Here is a 26424-nt window from a genome sequence, read left to right as displayed (position 1 = left end):
AGGGTCCAGCGGCTCCTCTCACCCCAGGTACCCTCGGCCCTCTCCGCAGGCCCCTGGAGTTCATTTCTGTGGTAAATTTGGATTACCAGATAGCAAATCTGAGTGGAAAAGGCAGGATTATCCAGTTAGAAAAGGGTGCTGCCCACAGGTGAAGCACTGGCTTTGCTGGTCTCATCCTCAGAGCCCCTCTTTGCCTCAGGCCCTCAGTCTCCTCCAACCCCGCTGGCTCCCGGCCAGGAAAAAGGAGCTACCAAGTACAACTGGGACCCGTCAGTGTACGACAGCGAGCTACCTGTGCGCTGCAGGAACATCAGTGGCACGCTTTATAAGAGCAGGCTGGGTTCAGGTAAGGTTGCACTGTCCATCTCAGGTGACCCCATCGGGAAGCTGGGGCCAGGGCTGTGGACTGTGCAGCCCCTGTGACCAGGGTCGAGGCCACAAAAGGAATGGGGAGGACCAGGCTGTTGTTTGGGGTCCCAGTGGCCTGGGCAGGTGGGTTGGGAAAGGACAGAGCTGAGTGTACTTCCCATAGGGCCTGGCCAGCTCGGACTTGGGCAGACACTCAGGGACATGGCGGAGCTTGCATTGACCATAGGCCAGAGTGGGAAGGTCAGACGGACAATCAGGGCACAGCTAGAAAGGAACTTGGGCAGAGATCTGCCCTGGGAAGCCTTCAGGTGACCATGCAGCAGTCACAGAGGCCAGGCAGCAGCAAGCCAAGAAGAGAGGAAAGCACAAGAAGGGCCCGCAGGGTGCATGTATGGCCACTTTTGTCCCAGGGGGCCGGGGACGCTGCATCAAGCAGGGGGAAAACTGGTACAGCCCGACGGAATTTGAGGCCATGGCAGGAAGAGCCAGCAGCAAGGACTGGAAGAGAAGCATCCGCTATGCAGGCCGGCCGCTTCAGTGCCTCATCCAGGTATGGCCACGCGGGGCTGTGCAGCAAGGCCTGTCGCAGACGGACCCGAGTCAGGGCTTGGCCTACTGCAGGAGAAACGTCCTGGCTCCGTGCTTGCTGTGTCACCATGGGTGTGGCATCTACACCTTCAGCTTTCCACGGGGATGATGCTGGCATTGCCCACAAGGTGGTGGGGCTTGAAAGAGTTGGTGCTGAGCATGGAGAACTTTAGACACAGGAAGAGCACAAATTGAAGCCAGGCATGGCGGCACACACTGTAAACCCCAGGCTCTGGGAGGCTGAGGCAGGAGAATAGAAAGTTCAAGCCTAGCCTGGGCAATTTAGCAACTTAATGAGACCTGGTCTCAAAATAAAAAAAGGGGGCTGGGGATGTAGCTCAATGTGAAGGCCCTGAGTTAAATCCTTGGTACTCTCAAAAAGATAAAAGAACTCGAGTGGAAGTCAGGGCAGTAGCTCCTGGTGTGAGCCTGCTGCTGCAGCTCCTGCTGTTCCTTGCTCAGTCCACTCCAGCGGGAAGGGGCCTCAGCCAAGCCCAGCTGGGGAACAGCACTGTAGAGCCCTCTCATGCCACCACCACTGATGGCACCGTGCAGACCAGGTTTAGAGGCAACTCTTATCCTTTGTGAATTGTAGGCAGGTATCAGGCCTTAGCACTCTCAGGGTGAGTGGTGTGTGCTCAGCTGGCTCTGACTTTGTGGCATATTTTCTGCCTTGCAGGATGGGATCTTGAACCCCCATGCAGCCTCTTGTACCTGTGCGGCCTGCTGTGATGACATGACCCTGGTGAGTCCTCCGCACACATGGCCTGGCCCACCTGCTTCCTGCCCTCCTTGCATCAGCCCTTGGCCTGGGTGGACCTCTGGCACTTCTCTGCCCCTACCTGCTCCCACTGCCTAAGTGGGGCAAGTTGCAGGGTGGCCCTGTAAAGTCACAGCAAACCTGCCATGTGGAGGGCTCTGTGCTGCTCCTATGCCAGCCCAGGAGCCAGACTCACACACTTTAAATGGTCACAAGTGTGTATACTGCATCACCTCCTGCACTTTGAACATTTTTTCTTTTGTTTTCTTTTTGAGATAGGGTCTCACTATGCAGTTGAGACTGACCTGGAACTCACCATGCAGCCCAGGCTGATCTCGAACTCACAATGATCCTCCTGCCTCAGCCTTGCAAGAGTGCTGGGATTACAGGCGTGCACCACCACACCCCGCTGTCTCCATTTCTCCTTCGATTTTTTTTCTTGTCCCTTCTTTCCTTTCCCCCTCCTCCCACCCTTGTTCCCCTTGTCATTTGAATATTTTCTTCCCGTTTCCCAGTACCTATTATACATTTTGCTTATTTCCACTTTCAGTTTCTCACAGCAGAGAAACAATTTGATATTTAAACATGTATGGGACTTAACTCAGTTAAGAGTACAGTATCAAGATGTATCCATTTAGCTAGAAATGTCTCAAACTTACCTTCTTTAAAGCAAAGTAGTACTCCATTGTATAAAAATACATCTTTATCTATTCATTGGTTGATGGGCATGTGGGCTGTTTCCAATATTTAGCTATTCCAAACTGCTGCTATAAACATGGGTGTGCGTATATCCCTATGGTATGGTGCTTTTAATTCTTTTGGGAAGATATCAAGAAGGGGAAAAGCTGGGTCAAATGGAACCTGTAGTTTTAGTATTTTGAGAATCTCTACACTGATTTCCACAGTGGTTGCACCAGCCTACACTCCCATCAGCAGTGGGGAAGGGTTCCTTTTCCCACACATCCCTGTCAGCATTTGTCATTGGTTGGTTTATTTATAACAGCCATTCTTTCTGGAGTGAGATGGAAACTTAGCATTGTTTTACTTTGCATTTCTCAAATGATCAGTGATGTTAAACCTTTTCTTTCTTCCTTCCTTTCTTTTTTTTTTTTTGGTACCGGGGATCGAACTTGGGCCTTTGCACTTGCGAGACAGGCAGTGGAACCACTGAGCCAAATCCCGGGTCCCCCTTTCTTTTTTAAAAAATTTGGTATCAGGAATCGAACTCAGAGCCTCACACTTGGCAGACAGGCGTGGTGCTGCTGAGCTATAACCCTGGCCATTTATTCATATATTTATTTGCCATTTCCACTTCATCTGAGAAATGTCCATTTCAGATGCCCATTTTGGATTAGGTCTTTAAATTTGAGGAGGTCCAGTTTTGGGGGGTTCTTTTTTCTTTCTTTTGGTTTTTTTAAGACAAGGTCTCACTATGTAGTTGACACTGACCTGGAACTCACTATGTAGCGCAGGCTGATCTCAAACTCACAGCGATCCTCCTGCCTCAGCCTCCCAAGTGCTGGGATTACAGGCGTGCGCCACCACGCCCAGCTCCTTCTTTACTTCTGGTATCAGATAATGCTTGCTTCCAGAAATTAATTTGAGAGTATTGTTTCCCTTTCAATTTCATTAGAGTTTGAGAAGTAGCAGCATTAGATCTTCTCTAAATTTCTTATATAATTCAGCAGTTAATCCTTCAGAGCCTGAGATTTTCTTTGTTGGTAAATTTTTAATTACATCTTCAATTTCATTGACTGATATTGGTGTGTTTACAATTTTTATAGCTTCTTAGCCGGGTGTGGTGGCGCACACCTGTAATCCCAGCACTTGGGAGGCTGAGGCAGGAGGATCCCTGTGAGTTCGAGACCAGCCTGGGCTACATAGTGAGTTCCAGGTCAATCTCAACTACACAGTGAGACCCTGTCTCAAACACACACATACACACACACAGAATTTTTATAGCTTCTTGATTCAGCTTTGGTAATTCATGAGTATGTAGGAATTTTGGGGGAGCGGTTTGAGACAGGGTCTCACTATGTAGTTGAGACTGACCTGGAACTCACTATGTAGCCCAGGCTGGTCTCGAACTCACAGCACTCCTCCTGCCTCAGCCTCCCGAGTGCTGGGATTACAGGTGTGCGCCACCACACCTGGCCTAGAACACAGGTTCTTGAAGTAGGTATTGATGATCCTCTGGATTTCTGTAGGATCTGTTGTGACTTCACCCTTTTCATTTCTAATTGCATGGCTTTGAGTTTTTCCTTTTTTGGATAAGGTTAACTAAGGGTTTGTCAATTTTATTAAGTCTTTCAATTTATTGATTCTTTGTATTGTTTTCTAGTCTCCATTGCATTAATTTCTGCTCTGATTTTTATAATTTCCTCCCTTGTACGATTGTGCTTTGGGCTTGATTTGTTGTTCTTTTTCTAGGAGCTTGAGGTTCAACATTAGGTTGTTTATTTTTGGGTTATTTTTTTTTTTTTTTTTTTTTTCTTTTTTTTTTTTTTTTTTTGTTTTTTGAGACAGGGTCTCACTATGTAGTTGAGACTGACCTGGAACTCACACTATATAGCCCAGGCTAGTCTTGAACTCACAGCGATCCTCCTGCCTCAGCCTCCCGAGTGCTGGGATTACAGCCGTGCACCAACACACCGAGCCTCACTGTTTTTCTGATATGGGAATTCACCACTATAAATTTCCCTCATAGGACTGCTTTCATTGCATCCCATGAGTTCCATTATGTTGTAATGGCATTATCATTTAATTGTAGAAACTGTCTAATTTCTTCTTTAATTTCATCTGTGATCCATTGGTTCTTCAGGAGGGTATTATTTAATTTCCATGTGTTTCTGAAGTTCTTGTGGTTTCTTTTGCTGTTGATTTCCAGTTTCATTGCACTATGATCTGATAGTATACATGGGATAATTTCACTTCCTTTGCATTTACTTAACCATGTTCTATGAGATCTATTTTGGAGAGTTTGGGATTATATCTTGATTATATCTTATTTTCTATTTTAGTTTAATTCCTGATGCTTGTAAATTGCTTATGGCAGGTAGCTTTATTGCTAGTATTTAGAACCCTTAGGAATTGACTGTCTCTCAGATATGTCTTCCAGGTGTAGCTGGCCTTTGGGTTTTAAGTCTTTTACAAGATCCTATCTCTTCAATTTATTGGGGTTGAGAATTTGCTGCCTATGTAGCCTCGCCTTTGGTTCTTTGGCACTGGCCTGTAGTATTGTTTATGACTTCCACAATCTTAGTCTTGTTGTATGAGGAAGAACAAATGATTAGAACAATTGTGTCACCTTGGCTAAAGTAATATAATCAGCAATAACAAAAGCATCAAGCACAGCCTAGAAAATGACACACTGTCCTAACTATTGATTTGCTACCTTTACACGTATGAACTGGATTTGTGGTTATAAAACAAAATCTAAAACAAACAAGAAAATTGTATACAGTAAATATCCCCTCAGTATGGTGATATTACCCTCAGGGGAGAAAATTTAAAAGGGGGTTTTGGGGACAAATAGAAAAATAGAAGAAGAGGAAGAGATTAGAAGCAAAGCTGGAGCATAAAGGAAGATTACACAAACTTTGAGGAATTGGTGAAAAAGACAGGAGGGAAAGACAGAAGGGAGAAATAAAAATAGCAACAGAACAGAACAACAGCAACAACAATAAAACCCTAGAAATAATGTTCACACTTACATAAAAGCAAGAACAAACAATCAAGAAAAAGGAAAATGAGCAGGGGCTGTAGCTCAGTGGCACCACGCCTGCCTGGCAAGTGCAAGGTCCTAAGTTCGATCCCTGGTACCTGAAAAAAAGAAAACAAAGGGCTGAGGATGTAGCTTAGCGGTGCAGTGCCTGCCTAGCAAGTGTGAGGCCCTGAGTTCAATTCCTGGTAACAACAACAACAGAAAAGGAAAGGAAAGGAAAGATAGGAAAGGAAAATGTAGATTTATGGCAAGGTAGTGAATAATCCCAGCAAACCTGTACCTTTAGTTCTGAAGTTCAGGCTGGTTTCTGGCTGTGAGGCTGGAATCCATTGTATACAGCTTGCAACACACCTTGTGTCTCCTGCTGGCTTCAACTTGGCTCCTTGACCTTCTGCTGACTGAAACTGAGTTCCACCTCACTATGATGCAGCTAGCCGTCAGCTGCTCTGAGTTCTGAGCTCAGTGGCCCCTCTCCAGGATGGCTGCTGGCCAATTACCCTCTCCTGGTAGAGGTCTGAACCCAAATAACTCAGGCAGCCACTGTAGTCCCTGTGTCCACTGCTCCATCCCATTGGTGCATTTCTCTGCGGAGGTCTCTGGGTCTCTGGGCCAAGTAGTCACCTGTGTCTGCAGGTTTGAGCCACCCTTCCCTCACACACTCACTCACTTGCTGTCTCCTCCTCCTTCATTGTAGACCCCTCACTCTCCCTGTGGGCTTCAATTCTAGCTTCAGATCCTTGCCGGGCCCCAAGGATCCACTTCCCTTCTTCTCTTTCTTCCTCTCTCTCTCTCTTTTTTTTTTTGTACTGGGGATCAGACTGGGGACCTTGTACTTACGAGGCAGACAGTGAAACCACTGAGCTAAATCCCTGACCCTCCTTCTTTTCTTTCTCCCATTGGTGTTTTCCAGTGACTGGACACCAAATCTTGGAGAAGCTGTTTCTCCACTATTCACTATTTCACCCTCTTCCTGGAAGTCTTATTTTAAAATGTCTTGAAAGTAATTTAAAGCCAGGCACAAAGGCATGTGCCGATAATACCAGTATCAGAGAGGCTGAGGTAGGAGGATCACATGTTCAATCCCCGCCTGGAGAAATAAACAACTTAGTGAGATCCTACCTCAAAAAATAAGAAGGTTGGATTGTAGGTCAGTGTGAAAACCCTGGGCTCAATCCCCACCACTAAATAAAGAAGAAAAATAAAATTTAATTGGACAGGTCCGGGATTTGGCTCAGTGGTTCCACTGCCTGCCTCCCAAGCACAAGGGCCTGAGTTTGATCTCCAGTACCCTCCCCAAAATTTTTTAAATTGGAGGACATACTATCTTCTTGTGCCAAAACATCAAGCATTTTTATTAAAAATTTTTTTAAATCAAATATTAAATTGTCTAGTTCATATGTAGATGTTTTTTGGGTTTTTTTTGAGACAGGATCTCATTGTATAGTTATGACTGACCTGAAACTCACTATGTAGCCCAGGCTGGCCTCAAATTCACAGTGATCCTCTTACCTCAGCCTCCGAAGTGTTGGGATTACAGGCATGTGCCACCATGCCTGGCCTTTCATATGTAGATTTAATGTGAAAGTGCTGGGAAAATGAACCTGATCAAAATAAAGTGATTTTAAAGTACATTTGGAAAAACTAATACATCCAGCATGGTGGCCCATACCTGTAATCTCAGTACTTCAGAGGCTGAGGCAGGACCACTTTAAGTTTGAGGGCAGCCTGAACTACTTAGTGAGATCCTGTCTCAAAAAACCAAACATCCAGCCAGACAAAATAACCAAAAAAAAACAAAACAAAAACAAAACAAAAACCCTACCAGATGGAACCAGGGCTCTTGAGGGGTAAGGAGCAGTGAAGTGTGAGAGGGAAGTTGGGAGTGCATACCAGAATCATCTGCACTTTCTCCGAGCCTGAGAAAAGGTGCAGGGAGCACAGGTGAAACCAGCTGAAAATCTGGCTGCTCGAGGAGACTGACCAAATCCGCAGGCCTGAGTCCCACGGGCTAGGGCGTTCATCTTCCCCATCCTACTGTAGCTTTAACAAAAGTACATCAAAATCCTGGTAAATTAAAAAAACCACAGGATTCTTTGTAGATTTTGACAAGCTGATCCTATAATTTATATGGAAAGGCAAAAGAAATAAAATAGCTGAGATAGTTTCGAAAAAGAAGTCTACACTCAGCAGAATCCTGTTGTGGGGTCAGGACCCTGTATGATCACAGCAGTCCATGGTGTGGTGTGCAGGTCACCTGCGGACCTGCTGGAACCCACAAGGGACCACTGGACAGTTACAGTGAGGACAAGCTTTGGCCCAGTGCTCTTGGCCTGGCCACAGGGAGGGCAAAGCCCAGCATGACAGGGATGTGCTCAGTGGGACATGGGTTTCATGGGATTGGTGACTAGCCTTAGGGACAGAGAGCTCCAGAGTACTCCCCTTCCCCATGGGAAGGGACAGTCTACCCTTGGCAGGAGCTGGTCTTGGCTTTGCCTTCAGCCACCTCTGCAAGGAGCCTCAGTTGACTGCCCAGATGGGGACCATGGGCATCTGTGCCCCTGGGCCTGCTTGAGAACAGTGGAGCCTGGCTTCAGAGAGGCCAGGGACAGAGGCCGAGATGGCGGGAGCATCGGGTGTGCTCAGCCTGCACCATGTAGGTTATGAGGGTAAGAAGTCAGTAGAGGCCAAAGGCAGAAGCTCTGGGGATGCTGGAGTTCATGCCCGCAGCTGCCACCACATGACTTGGAGCATCCAGCTCTCGGCAGATGTGAGACAGGCCGAGGGGCAGGCGGGTGTGGCCAGACATAGCCTGGGCAGGCTGGGGATGAGCAGGCAGAACCCTAGGGGAAGAGAGGCAGGCACGGCGATGATGCATCTGAAGGGAGAATGTCAGTCAAGAGAAGTTAGGAGAAAGAAAGGAGCCCAGCATACTGCTGTACATCTAATCTCAACTACTCAGGAGGCCAAGGCAGGAAGACATCAAATTTGAGGGCAGCTTGGGCACCTGTGAGGACCCTGCCTTAAACACTGAAGTGTCTTCCCTATGCAGTGCGGGGCTGGGGGATCTTCCGTCTTCCTAACTCTGGGAGGGGCCAGTCCCTGGAGCTGGCTGACGAGTTCTCCCAGGCGATGCCGGGATCTCCAGATTCCCATGACTCACTGATTTTTGTTGTTGCTGCTGGCCTGGTCGGGCTCTTTCCTTTACATCTAGGTCTCCGGTGCCTCAAGCTCTGGCTTTACTGACGGTGCTTGGGGTGGCTCCTTCCCAGCTGTGGGTTTTCTTGTCCTTTTCCACCTGGTCAAGCTTATATTCTTCTAGGAATCCCTGAAATGTTACCTGCCAGTGGCGCTGTTGGCTGCGGTTGTGTCGATACCATCCTTTTCCATTCCCTATGAACAGTGCAGAGCCAGCTCCCTCTCTGGCATGCTGAGAGCCCCTCCATGCTCTCCGTCACTCTGCCCAGCTGCCCATCTTGACCCCCTTTCTGCCTCAGAGCTCTGCGTGCCTCAACTGTGCCTCCCCCTGCAGAGCGGCCCGGTCCGGCTCTTCGTGCCCTACAAGAGGCGAAAGAAGGAGAACGAGCTGCCCACAACGCCGCTGAAAAAGGACTCTCCGAAGAACATCACGCTGCTCCCGGCCACTGCTGCCACCACCTGTGAGTCGGGGGCTCTGGCGTGTTTGCTCTGCCTGCCTGCCAGCCACGTCCCAGCGCCTGCTGTCCTCGTGTCAGTACCCCTTGTCCCATGCCAGCCACTCCTGTGCCGGGAGCTGTCTGGCCCCTCTGTGTCTGTTTCCCAGTGCTGTGTTGGTATCGGGAGTAGGGTGCCCTCTGACAGTGTTCTGGGCCCCTGGCGCATCCCCAGTGGGCTCCCCAGCACATCTGTGAGGTCTGTGAGAGTCAGTCACCGAGGCTCGCTTGCTGGGTAGTCTCTGGTGTGGACACCTGCCAAACAAAGGCTATCATTTTAGTGTGAGTTTTTTTTTTTTCCCTTGGTACTGGGAATCCAGCCCTTTTTAGTTTTGGGGGATTGTTTTTTTTTTTTTCTTTTTTTGCGGGGAGCGGGTACCAGGGATTGAACTCTGGTCCTTGTGCTTGTGAGGCAGGAAGCGGCACCCCTGAGCTAAATCCCCGGCCCTTTATTTTGAGACAGAGTCTTGTTAGGTTGCTCAGGTTGAGCTTGAATTTTCTTTTCTTTTTTTCTCTTTTTTGCTTTTTTTGAGATAGGGTCTCACTATGTAGTTGAGACTGACCTGGAACTCACTGTGTAGCCCAGGCTAGTGTTGAACTCACAGTGATCCTCCTGCCTCACCCTCCCAAGTGCTGGGATTACAGGAGTGAGCCACCATGCCTGGCTGACTTTGAATTTTATCATCCTGCCTCAGCTTCCCAAGTAGCTAGGATTATAGGTGTGAGTCACCATGTTCTGTGGCTCTAGTGGCTTTCATCGTGCTGTGTGTACATTCGCCAGTCTTCCTTGGGAGGGGGAGGACTGAGAGGAGCAGCAGCGGAGGTGCTGGGGTCCCTCATCAGTGATTCATTTGCCCCCTGACCAGCTTCCTGCTTCCTTCCCGAGCTGCTGCCCTTGGGCACTGAGCACATGGCTGGGCTCAGGAGCCAGCTGACGTGTGCTGAGGGACGTGGCTATTTGTGTCCTCAGCATTGAAGAGAGGCTTTTTACTTCTGACTACAAAAGCTTTTACTGAATATTTCATGTTTCTGTTTTCTGGCCAGGCAGTGTGTCTGCTTGGTCCCCAGGCCGACTCCATGGCGTGGGTGAGGCTCTGCCCTGCAGGCCTGAAGTCTCCTGTCTGGCAGTGTCCTCACACATGCCTGCTTCGGCCAGGCCCTGGGGTCTAACACCTGTGTCCTCCCGGCTTGCCTTTCCAGTCACTGTGACACCCTCGGGGCAGATCACCACATCTGGGGCACTGACCTTTGACCGTGCGTCCACTGTGGAGGCCACTGCTGTAATCTCGGAGAGCCCGGCCCAGGGTGACGTCTTCACGGGAGCCACAGGTGAGCTGCTCCAAGGAGAGTCCTGCCCCTGCCTCGTGTCCCTGCAGCTCAGGGTCCCTTCTGTGCAAGGGGAGCTGCTCAGGTAGTTGGTGTGTGACTGGGGATGCAGGTTGACTTCTGTGTGGGCCAGGCCGTCAGGAGAGCCAGGCAGCTGACCAGGGTGACTTCCCTCACGCCCTCCGTCCCATCGAGCACATCCTGAAGCTGCCACAGCCCACAGCTGTGGATGGAGTTGGAAACTGCAGCACCACCGCCAGCTACCCTGTCCTTCTTGCCTACAGTGCAGGAGGCCAGCGTGCAGCCCCCCTGCCGGGTCGGCCACCCTGAGCCCCACTACCCTGGCTATCAGGACAGCTGCCAGATCACACCCTTTCCTGAGGCCGCATTGCCGACATCACACCCCAAGATAGGTGAGTCTGGTGCCCACCCTTGTTCTCAGAGTGGCTTGGTTTTTGCCGTGCTGGGGATGGAACCACCGTTGCTGGAGTGTGCCCAGCACACGATCTGCTGCTGAGCCACACCCCAGCCCAGAGTTGTTTCTTGGGAGAAGTTTCCCTGGTAAGTGGGCTTGCACAGGTGTGAAGCATGATCTTGGGCTGGCAGAGCCCCTGGACACAGCCACTCTGCCCGCTTCTGTTTGTGTGCTGCTTTGCACAGAGACAGAAAAGTGCCTGGCCCAGGGAATTGCCAAGCCCAGGAGGAGGGTGTTGACAGTCTGTCTGCCATGATGACAGACCCACCACCAACACCATGCCACAGAGCAGCACTGCTGAGGGCAAAGGGACCCAGTTTATGGCCTGATGGCTCAGAGTGCAGAATCAGTACTTCTCTGAGTACTTGCACTTAGCTCCATGCTTTGGACCCATTTCTGTGTCTTCACCTCAACGGTGCATGCTGTCATTGAACTGCTAATGGCCCTTCCTGTGCTGACGGCCATCACATGCTGCACTGTCATTGTGACCAGCAGTGAGGGAGACACGTTCCTGAGTTTGAAAAACAAGTCACCTCCCCTTCCCTGCCCTAGACTCTTCCATCCCTCAGGCTCAGGTTAGATTCTACCTTCCCCAGACCCCTGCAGGCCCCACTCAGCTGGGCACTGTCCTGCCCTGGGTAGGACTATCCCCTTGGCTCTGCTTATCACAGGGTCTGGTTCCCCAGGGCCACTGAGAGCTGTGACACCAGGGTGTTCTGGTTGCTTCCTTCAGTGGAGGCATTGACCCCACTTGCCTTCGAGGCTGAATGGGGCCAGGGGCCTCCAGCACCAGGGAGGTAGGTCCTTAGTCCTAACCCTGGTCCCCTTCCTGTATGGCCTGCCTGTCATGCTCCAAGGTCCTGGAGAGCTGTCCTGCAGGGTGGCCCTACCCACAGCTGCACACTGATATGCTGGGCTCTGCCGTGTGTCTCAGTCAGAGATGCTGGACATGGGGCAGGGGCTGGTGAGGCTCTGGGCCTGTGCTCTTGTCTTATGCCTGCGGAGAGTGATCTGGGCCGTGGCTGAGGACCTGGGTCTTCTTCTGTGGCAAGAAGAGGCCATGGGTCCCAAGGCCCCAGAGCTGCCCCTGCTCATTGCGCAGGGCTGCCTGTCTCTGTCAGTGGTGCTGACTGCTGTTGTCATCCATCCTCTGACTGCCCTACTTGGCCGGGAATCCTTGCGCATGGCTGGGTTCTGCCTACCCTCAAGGATGCATCCTTGCTTTGTGGCCCAACCATGTTGGATCTCCTGTTCCTCCAGGAGCCTGGCCACGTCAGTGGTAACTGGTGCTTCTGGTCCTGGGTCCCAGCCCTCATGATGCCTCGTTATCTCTTCTGGGCCTTGTGTCCATGTTGGGTGGCAGAGATGGCCTTCAGGGCAGTTGAAGGTTGGAGGTCAGCGTCACTGTGCATTCTGGGTGCAGGGCTGTGCCTGCCCCTTGGGAGGCAGGACACGTGTGTACACGACATTCTCACATGCATATACACTTCTGTGCATACACACACCTCTGCTCCAATTAACCCCATGGTTGCTCACATGCCCTCCTGTGTATGTGTGCCCTGATTTCCAGCTGTGAGAAACCTGGTGTCTGGATCTGGATTCCCTAGTCTGTCTGCCTCTCAGGAGGCCCTGCCCTTCGGTCCTTGTCCTCGGGTCCGGTGCTCCCAGGGCAGTGTCTGGCCTACAGTTGGTCTCAGCTGTGAACATCACCCTTACCCGCCCTGTCCAGCATGGCTGGGCCTTGGCAGGGCTCCCACAGCAGCACTGGAAATGCCATATGGCACTGGGCATGGACACAATGGAGGGAGGACAGTGTCCTTGGTCTCCAGGCTGGTCAGGAGGGCATCAGGCTGCGTCCTGGCACCTGGGGCTCAGAGGCCAGGTGGAGAAGGCGCCCTGACCCCTGCTGTCCCTTCTCAGTGCTCACGTCCCTGCCCGCCTTGGCCGTCCCACCCTCCACCCCCACCAAGCCTGTCTCCCCGGCGTCTCTCAGTGGGCTGGAGATGGTGGAGCCACGGAGCTGGCTCTACCTGGAAGAGATGGTCAATAATTTGCTTAACACAGCACAGCAGCTGAAGACACTGTTTGAACAGGCCAAGCAGGCCAGCACCTGCCGCGAGGCTGCCGCAACACAGGCCAGGATGCAGGCTGACACAGAGCGAAAAGAGGTAAGGTAGGCGTGGGCCATGAGGCCCACTGCCTGTGTGCAGGCCACTGTCACCAGCAGGGATTCCCTGCAGGAGAGACGCCTGCTGTTGACCGCATACCGGGGAGTGAGCCCCGGACCTCACATGCTGTGCAGGTGTCTGACCCTGATCTGCAGCCTGTGCATCTCAGGTAACTTAGGGCCAAGACCTCCTAGGTGCTGTGAGGGCTTTGATGGGGCCAGCTGGTGGCCTGTGGAGGAGAGCACAGTGTCATTCCACACAGGCCGCTCTGCCCGATGTCACAGGACATGTAGAGCAGTAGCTAGCAGGTGGGCCTCCAGTCTCGAAGCTCAGCACCAGATTTTCCAGTCCAATGAGTGTGGTCCTTGTTCCACTAGAACACAAGTTCTGATCTTACAAGTGATTCCTTAAGGTGGGGTGAATTTGTTTTCAAGACAGAAAACATTGTTTCCACTCTTGGAGATAGAACAAAAAAAATATGATTCCAAACTAAGACATACTCCGTGCTGCAATTCGGAAGGCAGAAAAGTTTAGAGAAAACAAAATCTGACATTCCTTTGCCAAAAGATGACAGTTAATGTTTTCTGTATCCTTTTGGACTTGTTAAAAGTAGATGTAAATTTTTGTCGCAAGTTCCTGGATCTGGGCACATGGCCAGCAGGCTTGGGCGAATGTGCTGCGGTCACAGGACACCTGCCTGGCAGCTCCTGCTCCCATCCTGCTGTCCCACCTGCACCCTGGTCTTGGCTCTGCCATCAGCAGCAGCTCTGGCCCCAGGGGGCTCGATGAGCGGCTGTCCAACTCCTACCCTTCCTGTTGCTGCTTTTGTCTAGTGTCCTGTTTCTGAGGCTGAGGTTCATTTTTCTCAAGCTCCCAGCAGGCTCAGGAGAAAACCTCTCGGCCCATGCTGCCTTGGGGATATTTGCCAAAAGGCCCAGGTATAGGCATAGAGCAGCTTTTGTACTTTGACCTGTTGTTGAGATGTGTGTTTAATTTTCAGACAGTTGAAGGTTCTCTAGATTTCTTGTCACAGTTGATGGGGTGGGGGGCACTGGGGGAAGAACCCAGAGCCTGGACCACAACTCTGCCTTCTGAGCTACACCCCAGCCCTTTGTTGCCAAGTCTGGGCTTGACCTTAGGAGCTACTCAGTGTGATTTATGTCTGGATGCTCATGGGCAACGCAGGCCAAGGAGGCCATGTTAACTGTAGCAAAAGCTCTTTTTTGAGCCTGCTTCCCAGGCTGATCCCTGACTCCTGGGCTGCAGTGTCCCCTAGCTCTGTCTCCCAAGTAGCTGAGACGACAGTTGTCCTGCTGTGCTTGCTGGCCAAATGAACTCTTGGTTCTGCCGGGCACAAGGTGCCCATGAGGCCTTGATGCGAACCTATGCCAGGGTTATAAAATTCTACCTTGGCTAGGTATGGTGGCACTCACCTGTAATTCCAGTGCTCAGTCTGAGGTGGGAGAGTTGCTGCAAGTTTGAGGCCAACCTGGGCTACATAGTGAGTTCAAGGCCAGCCTGAGCTATATAGTGAGACTTTGCCTCAAACCCGCTGGCCCCAGTGCAGCAACAAGGTAGCTAGCCCACATCATGGCCTCGTGATCCAGTCCCGGGGAGGGTGAGGCCCCGCCACTGCCCTGCTTCTGGGTCTGGCCAGACGGGCCTCCCTCACCAAGACCGTGGTGATGGAGGTGGGCACGCAGCAGGACAGAGCGAGTCACTGGGCTGTGTTAAGAGTGGATTCTGGCTTGGGTGGCAAGCCACTGCGAGCCATGGGACCAGATGTGAGCAGTGTCTGTCCCCCAGCGCAGGCAGGTATGGTGAGCAGCATCTTGGGGTGTGGGGGCTACAGGCTGGGGAGGCAGCATGGGTGGCTCTTGGTGGAGACCGCACAGGTGGCTTCCCTTCCACTTTCGGAAAGTGCCTGGGGGTTTTCTGTTCGGGACTTCCTGAAGTACTGTGTGAACCTCAGCCAGTGTTGAATGTGATTCCATTCCCTGAGCCTGAGCCTGGAGAGCGGGAAGATGTTCAGTGCATGGGCTGAGTGAGTGAGTACCGTGCCCCTGCTGGGAGCAGAGGCCCCAGGATCTGCCCAAGTCGGGTGTTCACTCCCCTCCCTCAGAAGCCCCCAGAGACAGTATGGATGGAAGGCCTCACACTATGGCCTGGATCTTTTATTTATAACTTTTGCCCACTCTTTTATTTAAAATTTAATTTTAAAAGAAATAAACTCAGGAGCCGGGGATTTAGCTCAGCGGTTCGGTGGCCTGCCTTGCAAGCGCAAGGACCTGAGTTCAATGCCCAGTACCAAAAAAAAAAAAAAGAAAGAAAGAAATAAACTCAAGAGCCGGGGATTTAGCTCAGCGGTTCGGTGGCGTGCCTTGCAAGCGCAAGGACCTGAGTTCAATGCCCAGTACCAAAAAAAAAAAAAAAAAGAAAGAAAGAAATAAACTCAGCCCAGTTGAGGGTAATAAGGGGATTTTTGCCAGTTTTAGTGGAAAATTTGCATTCATGTGTGTGTGATTAGTTTTGCTGTAGCTAAACAGGGCAGAAGGGCACTTGTCCTTGCTGTCAAGGCCACTGAGTCTAGCAGCTGCCACCGAGTGGCCCCGGGCCCTTGGGTTGACCGCCCCGGCCTGGCTTGGACTGGCACTGTCTGAGGCTATCTCTGCAGCATGTCCCCACCACTCCTTGCTCCTTCTCACCCTTCTTACGGCCTCCTTCCCAGCTTTCTCTGTGAAAGTTAAATGTGTCTCAGCACAGTTGCAGTGAAGGGGTGGCCAGCCTGGTGACTCTGACCCCCTCCTTCCCTCAGCAGCATAGGGCTTGGCCCAGGTCCCTGAGGGTCAGGCAGGGCACCTCCGCTCCACATGAACCTGACACACCCAGGCCTGATGGTGGGTGAGGAGCACGGCCCCTGCTGGTGTCTGTCTTAGGAACTCAGGAGCTGACTGCTGATGCCACTGGCTATGCCCGAGTCCCTGGGAGGGTCCTCAGAGCACCTGCTGAACAGTAGGGGGCCACCTGGACACACCTGTCTCCTCAACCTCAGGAGGCAGGGCACTGTGACAGGCCCCCTGGGAGATGTGAGGAGGCCTGACAGCCAGTGTGACAAGCACAAGGCTGGGACACAGGAAGACACTGGCTGCAGTGCCTGCAGGCCAAGCCGTCCACTCCCAGGTTATGGATGTGGCCTCCCTAGCATGGCCCAGTGGCTTTCTGGGGTGGTGTCACAGCTCTGGCCAGCTAGGGAAGATGCCATTAGACTGATCCCTTGATCAGCTTACACCATCCAGCCTCCGGATGGACTTGGGTGTAGGTTTCTTGTTCCTTCAGTTGCTGCCCCTAGGAGTGACACTGTGACATTCAGTGGATGACCAGAGCCTCTCTCATTGATCTGTATCACTGTCCTTACTGAGCACAGGCTCTGCCCTGTGGTCCTGAGGGAGGAGCCCTCCCACCCCCCAGGTGTTGCCTATGACCCTGCCCCTGGCAGGCCCTAACCCCAGGTACTGGATGGAAATGGCTCCACTTGCCCTGGGCAGCTGGCTATAACTGCCATAGAACCTCAGAGTTCAGAGGTCAAGAACCAAGGATGGAAAAAAAAAGGTGAAGGGACAGCTAGTTGTCATGAGCTACCCTGTGCCCAGCTCCTAAGTTTTCAAGTTCAACCTTTTGGATTATTTCCAGAATAAATAACAAAAACAGTATTGAGCATAGTATTCCTTCATAAAGAATTAGTAGGCCGTTTTAAAGTGATTTTTTTGTCAGGCTAGGTGAGGTAGTGTACACATATAGTCCCAGCACTCTAGAGGCTGAGGCAGTAGGATCGCCCTAAGTTTGAGGCCAGCCTGGGGTATATATATCCTAAAAATAAATTGATTTTTTTGGAGGGGTCATATTCTCTGTTGGCTCTTGAAGGCTAGGTCAGGCGGCACACACCTGTAAATAGTTACTTGGGAGGCTGAGGCAGGAGGATCATGTGTTCAAGGCCAGTCTGGCCAACTTAGTGAGACCCTGTCCTAAAATAGAACAAGGGTTGGATGTAGTTTGGCGTTAGAGCACTTGCTTAGCATGCACAAGGTGCTAGGTTCCATCCCCAGCACTGCAAAAAATAAAATAAAACACAGTCAAGTAAAATAAAATAAAAGCAGCTTGGTTCCCATGATACACGGCTCTGAATGTGTTCCATCTCAGAGCCAGTTGTGTTGATGGCGATGTAGCCAACTTAGCGCTGACTACTCAGGGTGCTACTCCTTGGGAGTGAGGCCACGCTGCATGCTCTGCACATGGAAAGTCCCTTGCAGGGTCTGAGGCGGCAGGGCCTGGACACGTCTTTTCAAGTGCCGAGGCCGGGTCTCCCTGCCCAGAGCAGCTGCTGGCACAGGGCTCTGGTGGTGGCAGCAACGGCTGAGTGAGCAGCAGTTGAAGGTGCTCTGCCTTGGCTGGGGCTGTGGCATCTGCCTGGGGCTCTTCTGGATCCCTAGCTTGCCGGCGGGCAGCCTCCTGGTCCTGTCTCTGAGATGCACATGGGACACGCTCAGGACACTCATCGTGCACTGCACTTCTTCCCCAGCTGGGTTTTCTGTGTGGCTGACGGGGTCCTTGCAGAGCGGATGCTGCTGCTGGTGCATATGGGGCAGATGCAGCGAGGCAGGAGTGGGGCCTGAAAGAAGGGACCACGTTGGAGGCCAGTCTGCCCCTGCGTGTCTGTCCCTTGTATCGGGCCAGGCCACTGACTGCCCTGTTCCTCCGGCAGCAGTCCTGCGTGAACTGCGGCCGGGAAGCCCTGAGCGAGTGCACCGGCTGCCACAAGGTCAACTACTGCTCCACCTTCTGCCAGCGCAAGGTATGTCCGGTCTGTGGGACCCGTCCTCCTCCTTGTCCTCCAGTGCTGTGCTGTGCCCGTTGCTCCTCAGGAGGCCCCACAGGTGGCAGCCGTTGGCTCCAGGGGCCATGACAGCGTCAAGGCACCGTCTGACCGGCAGGTCATGTGGATCTGTGTAGAGGGATGCACAACCTGCTTGTCCCTCAGCTCCTTGACGTAAGGAAATGAAACTACAAACGCTGTCCCACATCCCTAGTGCTTATTTCTCCCTCCCTCAGGCCACTCATGGTCAGTCAGGTCTTACTTAGTTAACGTGGACGGCTCTTGTGGTGTCACCAGCCCCTGACCTCCCGGGAGTGTCCTGCTCCTGGCTGTACACGCTGACCCTCATCCCCGCGGGGTGCGGCTTCCCCAGGGCAGCTGTTCTGAGATGAAGGAGTGTGGTGGTGGGGACAGGACCACACGGCCCTCCGGCCCTGCTACCTGGGCCTGTGGGAGTTGGGCCTCTCTCCAGGTCACCTTAGTCACAGCTGTGTCCTCTGCTCTTTATGGAGTGCTTCCTCAGGAACATTTGTGCTTAGGGAATGACCTGTCTCCTTTCATCCTGCCTCCCTCTCTGTGGGGACTGGGAGGGTGGGTGCTGACCCTCGATCCGACAAGAGGGACCGTTATGTCCTTGGTTGTCTGGAGCCCTTGTTGCTGGGCTGCAGGCTGAGTCTTGCTCTATGATTCCTGCTTGGTGCCCATCTGAACTCTCCTGGGTTGGAAGGTGCTGTCGGGGCTAATGAGGATGCTGGTCCAGTGTGGGCACAGCCCAGTTGCCCTCACAAGAGCCCGGTTCTGCAGACAGAACCTTGCCAGACCTGTTGCACTCTGATGCTGGCTCTGTCCCAGCAGAGGAATGGAGGAGCCCAGCAGGAGGGGGGTGTAAAGGACTGGCCTTGGGGTGGGCACAGCCCAGGGTCTGCAGATGCCTAGGCCCTCCCAGGGTATGCAGTAGGGTAGGGACAGCATGGCAGAGGTACAGGAAGCAGGACCAGATGCCTAGGTCCCCAGAGCTTCAGTAAGGAGTTTGACTGAGAAAGGGCATCAAAATCATTCCTCTGCACTTGAAGAGACTGACCAGAGCCCAGGGCTGCCGAGAGGGAGGGGACGAGGTCAAGGCGTGGGCACACATGTGGTTACAGTAGATTCTGCCACGTGACGTGGCTTTTTGAGCGCAAGCTCCTGTAGTCCTCCCCCTGGGGATGGAACGCTGGGCAACACCTTGTTGACAGATTCCGCCCTTTATTTTGTAACTTCCTTGACTGTATTGATAACAGGTGCTCCACTTTTATTAATTCAGATGATAATCCCTGCTTCGAATACTGCATCAAAGTGAGCACTAGATAGGACTGCATCTCCTTACCTGAGCTTGGAGGACACCCACAGAGGAGCTCCGCACTGCCTGTTTCTGTGGGGCAGGATGGCAGTTATAACTTGTTTTTGGGTTTTAACTTGCACAGCGTTTCTCTTTAAACTTTACGTGTGTGAATTTACATCTTTACTGTGGTATGTACAATTTGTACGCCATAGAATTCAGCCACTTTAGGTGTACAGTTCAATTCTTTTTTGGTTTTTTGTTGTTGTTTTTTTTTGCGGGGGGGTTTGGTTTTTTGAGACTGACCTGGAACTCACTATGCAGCCCAGGCTGGTCTTGAACTCACAGTGATCCTCCTGCCTCAGCCTCCCGAGTGCTGGGATTACAGGTGTGCGCCACCACGCCCGGCTACAACTCAGTTGTTTTTAGTGAATCTTTCACAGAGCTGTACAGATACCACAGTTCCATTTTAGAACTTTCCTCCATAAGGTTCTGTCTGGACATTCACAGACCAGAATCGTCTCCAGTGGCCATCGCTAGCTTCTGCTCACCCGGTTTCCAGGACTCATCCATAGTGTAGCACAGTGAGGTTTTGTCCCTCCTGTGCTGCCCAGCCACATTCCCAAGTGCTGGGAGCACAGCTTGCCTGTGTACCTGCATCTCTCACCTCTGAGCAGTAAGCTGTGGTCCAAAGTGACATCCCACTGCGGTGCTGGCCTTGTCTCCATATCCTCATCAGCCTGGATCCTTGGATCACGGCTGTTCTGTAGGTGATGTGTGGTCTCAGCTTGACGTGACTGCAGCCATCTTGGCCACCATGACCACCCAGAGTGACACTAGCTGGTATTTCCTGCATAGTTTCCCAGCAAACTTTAAAGAGATAAAATCATTAGACTCACAGGTGGGGCTTTGCAGCTGTACCCTGGTCACACCAACCAGATAGTCACTTTTGCCCCAACCAAAAAATACTCCCCTTTCTGACCACAGTTCAGGCTCCCTGGACCCCACTGAGGCTGGGCATCTTTGTTACATTCACTAAGCATTTGCATATCTTTTTTGGTGAAATGCCTCTTTAAATCTCTTGCCTACTTTTCAAGTTGGATTGCTTCTTTTCTTATGGAATTTAGAGCCTTATATGTTTGGGATAACAAGTCCTTTATCAGATATATAATTTGCAAGTACTTCCTATCTGTGGCTTGCCTCTTCTTTGTGTTTTGGGTGCTGGGGATTTGGATCCAGGGCCTCACACAACACAACCCTTCACTTCTTAATGACATTTCTTACATGGTAAATATTTTTAATTTTGATGGTTATGAGGACAGTGCTTTTGGCATTTTATCCTGGGACTTTTGGTGTTGTACCTGTTTTGCCCAACTCAGGGTAAACGGAAGATTTTTTTCCATTTTCTCTTCTAAAACGTGTAATTTTAGCTAAGGTTTAGATTTATGATATTTTAGGTTTTATTTATTTATATTTTTATTTTTTTATTTTTATTTTTGTGGTGCCAGGGATTGAATTCAGGACCTTGCCCCTTGCAAGACAGGCAGCAGAACCATTGAGCTAAAGCCCTGGCCCTAGTTAGTTTTTATTGATGGCAGCCGGCACGGGTTCAAGTTCATTCTCTGCACATAGATATCCAGGATCTCAGCTGTCGCTGCAGGATGTGCTTTGCAGTCAGAAGGGGAGTCCTCCAGCTTCGCTCTTTTTCGAACTGCTTTGGTTGAAGTGGTCCTTTGCATTTTCTGTGCATTTTGAGATCAGCTTGTCGGTTTGTGGAAAGGCCTACTGGGAAGCATCAGTGCTTGATCACCGAGCCTCTAGTCTGTGAGCAAAGTGGCTTCAGGAGGGTTTTGTGAGTCCGTTGTCTAAAAGTCTGTCTCCTCTTGTTGTTTTCATTCCAGAGCAGCTTATTTGTGGATGCTTGTTTGAATGCAGTTGTTTTCTTAGTCTCATTTTCAGGTGCTTACTGCAAGGATACAGGAAAACAAGTGATTTTTGTACTGTGTGGTTACATTAAGACCGTGTGGTCTCTGAATAAAGACAGTTTTTCCTTTGCAACCTGGGGGTCTGTTCTTTTTTTATTGCATCACTACACCCTCTAATGTAGTACAGTGCTGAGGTGTGTTAGGGGTGGAAATCCCTGCCCTGTTCCCCATCTTATGGGCAGACAGTTTGCCCTCCGTCGTTAACTGTGGTGCTGCCTGTAGGTCTCTCAGCAGAGGAGGCGCTCCCCTTCCATTCCCAATTGAGTTTCTGCCGGTAATGCTGCCGTGTTCCACAGTGACCTCTGGAGGGGTTAAACTAACCCTGGGAAACCCGTTTCCTGGGCAAATCCCGTGGTCACAGCTCACCACCCTGTTCCTCCCTGCTTGATCTGTTTGTCATCTTGTTGAGGATTGTCTATATCTGTGCATGAGAGATCGGTCCACATTCTACCCCGAGGTGTCCTTCTGGCCTCTGGCTGAGTCAGGAAGTGCTTGCACCTCTCCTGAAAGACTTGGGTGATCACTGTTGTTTCCTAGCAAAGGCTTGTTGAAGTCACTTGCAAAACCAGCCAGGCCTAGACTTCTCTGCAGAAGAACTTTTACTACCTGAAGTTAGGTTCTGTTGCTTCTTGAGTTGGTGTTGGCAGCCCACAGCCTTATGGGAACCTGTCCGCCTCTTCAGGGCCATCTGTGGTACTCCATTAAGATCCTTCGGATTTCTGTGGCTGGTTGTGAGGTCTGTTTGCTGACGTTGGCAGCAGGGACTCTGGTATTTCACAGCAGGCACTCCAGGTTTGTCCACTCCAGGTCTGTCCACTCCAGAGGTCTCATCAGTAAACCAGCTCTCGGTTCCACTGCTGATGTACTGTTTCCTGCTTCCTACTTCTATGCCATCTGCTCTACTCCTTCCCTTCGTTCCTCCTGCTGTGCTTGGTTTGCTTTTGTTTTTCCCAGTTCTTGGGGTGAAAGTTTATGTTGCTAACTTGATGTCTGTCCGCTTTTCTAATACACATTTAAAGGGGCATATTGTCCTCCCATTCCACAGCCCCAGGGCTGTCACACACACACACACACACACACACACACACACACACGCGCGCGCGCGCGCACACACACACAGGTTGTTTTCCTTTTTATTCACTGACTGGTGGGGTGTAGTTCAAGGGTAGAGAGCTTCTAGCATGCTCACAGCCATGGGCTCTGCCCCCAGTAATAGAAAAAAAAATGTTTATTTTGTGACTTCTTTAGAAGTGTGTTAGTTTCCAGGTATCTGTGCATTTCCTAAGCCTACATCTGTCACCAGTTTCTACTTGTTCTGTAGTGGGAGAACATGCTGTGAAGGACTTCCGTCCCTCTGAACTGACTGCAGTTTGCCCAGGCCTGGCCTGTGCCCCTTGTGTGTGCTTGCTGATTTCTCTCTAGGACTCAGAGGAAGGCAAGAGTTCCAGTTGTCATTGTGTTACCTCCTTCTATATTCAGTGTTGTCACCTTTTGCTTCCTATATTTGGGGGCTCTGTTGTTAGGTTAGCATTTACTGATTAACTTAGAGGGACTGAGGATTGAACCCAGGGTGTTTTTACTTCAAGACATGGTCTCATTAAGTGGATAAGTTGCCTGGGCTGGCTCAGACTTGAGATGCTCTGTCATTGGTCCAGGCCCCAGCCGGGGGGGAGCTCTCCATGCTGGGTGCTCTGGACCCTTGCTGTCTTGAGCCTTTGTCCGTCCATCCCTGGGGTTCTCTTACCCAGCCATGGCTCCCAGACCTGTAGGTCTCATGTATTTCCTGTGGAGGACCTGGGCTTCCGGGGAGCAGGGACATCTGAGGAAGCCTGGCTTTCCACTTCGAATGCCTTCCTAGCTCCTCTTCCCCTTGGGGAGGTGCTACATCTCCCTGTTCCCTGCTTGCTTTTGACCCATGAGCCCCAGATTCTTTTAGATTTTTTCAGTTTTTTTGTTTTGCCAGTACTGGGGATGGAATCCAAGGGTACTCTATTACTAAGCTATATCCCCAGCCCTTTTTTCTTTATTTATATATTTATTGACACAGGGTCTCACTATGTAGTTCAGACTGCCCTGGAACTCACTGTGTAGCCTAGGCTGGTCTCGAACTCACAGCAGTCCTCTTGCCTCAGCCTCCCGAGTGCTGGGATTATAGGCATGTGCCTCCATGCCCAGCACACCCCAGCCCTTTTTAACTTTCCTTTTGAGACAGGGTCTCCATAAATTGCCAGGCTTCGAACTTATGATCCTTCTCTGAGAGCTTCCTGAGTACCTGGGATTACAGGCCCATACCACTGTGCCTGGCTGGGAACCTTGTTGGGTATTTTTTGTTTTATTTTTGGTACCAGAGATCAAACTCTGGACCTTACACTTGTGAGGCAGGTGGCAGAACCACTGAGCTAAATCACCAGCCCAAGGGAACCTTGTTTTTAAACCCACCCTGGTTGTCTGATCCTGAAATCTCAGGAGTGAGGGGAAGGCTAGACCCCAGGTAGGCTGGAGCAGGGGCAGGAAGCACAGGCACTGGGTTGATGTGCCCTGGCCCAGCAGCTCTGGGGCGAAGGGCCAGGGCCACCTCATCCCAGCCCCTCCACATAGATGTCTTGCTGTGTCTGAGGTGCCCTCACCACCACCCTGCTTACATGACTGCCGTCTTTACCTCTTTGCAGGACTGGAAAGACCATCAGCACGTATGTGGCCAGTCGGCAGCTGTCACTGTCCAGGCTGATGAAGTCCACGTCACTGACAGTGTGATCGAGAAGGTCACCGTGTGAGCCAGGCACTTCCCCACCTCCCGTACGGCTGATGACCTGTGGACTAAGACGTGGAGGACACCAGGGGCAGGAAGCAGCTGGTAGACAGGTTCCACAAACTGCAAGCCAGCAGCACCTTGGACAGGAACTGCCCCGCCAGAATGCCCAGAAGGGCTGATGGCTAGTGACAGACCAGGTTCCCACTCCTCACGGTGCTCTCAGCTGGGTCACAAGTGTGCGGTCACCCGTGGTGTCCCTGCGCCGCAACACATGTACGTACGTGTATATGTTGTGTCTGTCAATAAAGCTGTAAATAAAGTCCCTACCCCTCCCATCCGCTGGTGGTTTAGCTTGATCTAGGCTCACAGCCTAAGGGAGTCCGTCCTGTTTGTCCTCGGGGTGCGTGGCAGGGCCAGGCTCCAGTGTTTCTCTGGCTGACCCTGAGCAGGGCCTCCACTGGGACAGGATGTCTGCCTCAAGCAGCTATGGCTGGAGAAGTGGGTTCCAGTCCTTCTGTAGAGGGGATTACATGGGAAGGTGGCCTCAAGATTAGCTGGCTCCACATCCTCTCCCAGCAACCTGGTAACTGAGCTATGCCTGAGGCGACTTGTTCAGTGCACACAGAACATTTTGTGTGGTAGCCTGTGCCCAGGGTCACAGAACCCTGGTCATCTTTTGTGCTGTCCACTCTGCTGTCCTCAGGAGCAGGGCCACAAGGCTGGATGCATTTGGGGGTCCTCACCCCAGGGTGTTCGTGACCTCCTTTGCAGACATCAGTGTTGCCATGTTCTGGAAGCTTCCTGAGCTTTTCAGCCACGCCCTCCTCTTGCCACCTGAGGTCCTGTCTGCTGGGTTTCCTGGAGAGGCCTGAGAGGAGACAGATGCACCAAGCCCAGCTAGGAATGGCACCCATTCCCATGCTTGAGGGTCCTTGAAGCTCCCAGGCTGACCACAGGGGTGATGCCCACAGGCAGCAAGTCCAAAACAAAGGCTGTGAGCAGGAGGCACCAGGTTTGGGAGGCACCTGTACTCTGAGGACCAGCCTGAGGCCAGGGCTTTCTACCCTGGTTGCCTGAGGACCAAGTCTGGGCCCCTTAAGCTGGCCTGTCCCTGGGATGGGCAGGCTGATCCCCAGCCCTCTGGTGGCTGCCCCATCCAGCCAAAGGGGCCACATAGAGGCTACAGGACACCTGCAGGGGTCTGGGCCTGGCCATGAGGTTTGCAGCAAAAGGTGGCAGGAAGCTGAGGACCACTGCGTGGGCAAAGGACTGCCCTGACACTGTTGAGCAGAGGGTCGTCTGTGGGGCATAGGGACACATCCCTGAGGGGAGGTACCCAGAGCCTTATTCAGGGAGGGTCCAGATGGACACCACTGGCCTCCTGGAGTCCCGACGTTTCCTGGGTTTGGGGAACATCGTGCTCTTCTCTTGGCTTTAAAATGGAACCTGTGAACCTTGGGCTTGAGGTTTCTTTGGGAGGCTCACTGAGGGTCTTGGTGTCAGCCCTGGAGTGTGGAGGCTTCTGGTGGCCTTCTCTACAGAGCTGCTCAGAAGGGCCAGCAAGGGCAGAGCACACTTAGGCCTTCAGGTCCGGAGGCAAAGCTAAGGGAGTCCCAACCCCCACAGGGTTACCCTCTCCCCACAAACCTGTGACCAGTTGTTCCCTGAGGTATGAAAAATGGCTATTACTGGAAGGAGGCTGGGGGGGGGCTTCCTGCATGCACTGAGGCCAGGAAGGGGGTACATGGCATGGGGCGGTGGCCCCCATGCCCAGAGTACTTCCTGATGCTGGGATAAGATGGTGTTCTCAGCTCATACACCTCAGAGCCCCTCATTTCTCAACAGGCATAAGGGGATGATGAGGTGCCTCCTGCTCCTGGACTAGATTGCTGTCCCTCCCAGGAGCCTTCCCTAGCTGGGGGCTGCAATGGTAGAGGCTCAAGAGAGCCACACAGGGTAGCCGGGTTCCTGGGGCCCAGCCCTTCCTCTGGAGTCACCTCCCAGAGCCCCTCTTCCCCACACCGTCACCCACAACCACACCCCACAGGTCGGGAAGGAGTCGTTTAAATGACAACGGCTGCGCTTGGCCCTTCCCTGCTGGGCTCCATCTCCAGGAGCTGGCTCAGCAGCCCAGGCGCAGTGCCTTTCGGAAGACTGTGCGGAACTCAGCATTGAAGATGGTGTAGATGACGGGGTTGAGGGCGCTGTTGACGTAGCCCAGCCAGGTGACGGCGCTGACCAGGCGTGGGGACACGGAGCAGGCCGGACACAGCGCCTGAGTGATGTGCACCACGAAGAAGGGTGTCCAGCACACCAGGAAGGCCCCTGAGGATGGGCACCATGAGCAAGCGCACCAGCGGCTGCGGCGGTGGTGCGCGCCCGGGTCCCCCGCCTGCACCG

General features: G+C 52.0%; 2 protein-coding genes across 2 annotated transcripts in view; one reads left to right on the top strand and one right to left on the bottom strand.

Moving 5' to 3' along the window:
• Deaf1 (DEAF1 transcription factor) lies at positions 1-24359 on the top strand. The gene is made up of 10 exons (XM_033764034.1): positions 1-71; positions 200-346; positions 780-919; positions 1637-1702; positions 8971-9097; positions 10331-10459; positions 10741-10869; positions 12852-13099; positions 17859-17948; positions 23942-24359. The coding sequence occupies exons 3-10, from the start codon at positions 842-844 to the stop codon at positions 24044-24046; spliced, it is 972 nt and encodes a 323-aa protein (XP_033619925.1). The 5' UTR covers positions 1-71; positions 200-346; positions 780-841; the 3' UTR covers positions 24047-24359.
• An 839-nt stretch (positions 24360-25198) lies between these two features.
• Positions 25199-26424, bottom strand: part of Drd4 (dopamine receptor D4) — a gene marked incomplete at its 5' end in the record, with an annotated part of 3446 nt that continues 2220 nt past the window's right edge. The window contains one exon of the mRNA XM_033764763.1: positions 25199-26349. Within this exon, the coding sequence (XP_033620654.1) occupies positions 26147-26349 (203 nt within the window). The remainder of the gene's footprint in view (positions 26350-26424) is intronic.

Source organism: Fukomys damarensis, unplaced genomic scaffold, assembly GCF_012274545.1.
Source record: "Fukomys damarensis isolate Sample0158 unplaced genomic scaffold, DMR_v1.0_HiC HiC_scaffold_16, whole genome shotgun sequence".
NCBI classification, from domain to species: domain Eukaryota; kingdom Metazoa; phylum Chordata; class Mammalia; order Rodentia; family Bathyergidae; genus Fukomys; species Fukomys damarensis.
This window is presented reverse-complemented; position numbering and strand designations above follow the sequence as displayed.

Bases quoted from the DNA above. Each gene is read 5' to 3' on its own strand.
- Deaf1 (XM_033764034.1), top strand. From the start codon at position 842: ATGGCAGGAAGAGCCAGCAGCAAGGACTGGAAGAGAAGCATCCGCTAT. The intron at 1,703-8,970 runs GTGAGTCCTCCG...CTCCCCCTGCAG, and splicing joins GCTGTGATGACATGACCCTG to AGCGGCCCGGTCCGGCTCTT. The intron at 10,460-10,740 runs GTGAGCTGCTCC...TCTTGCCTACAG, and splicing joins CGTCTTCACGGGAGCCACAG to TGCAGGAGGCCAGCGTGCAG.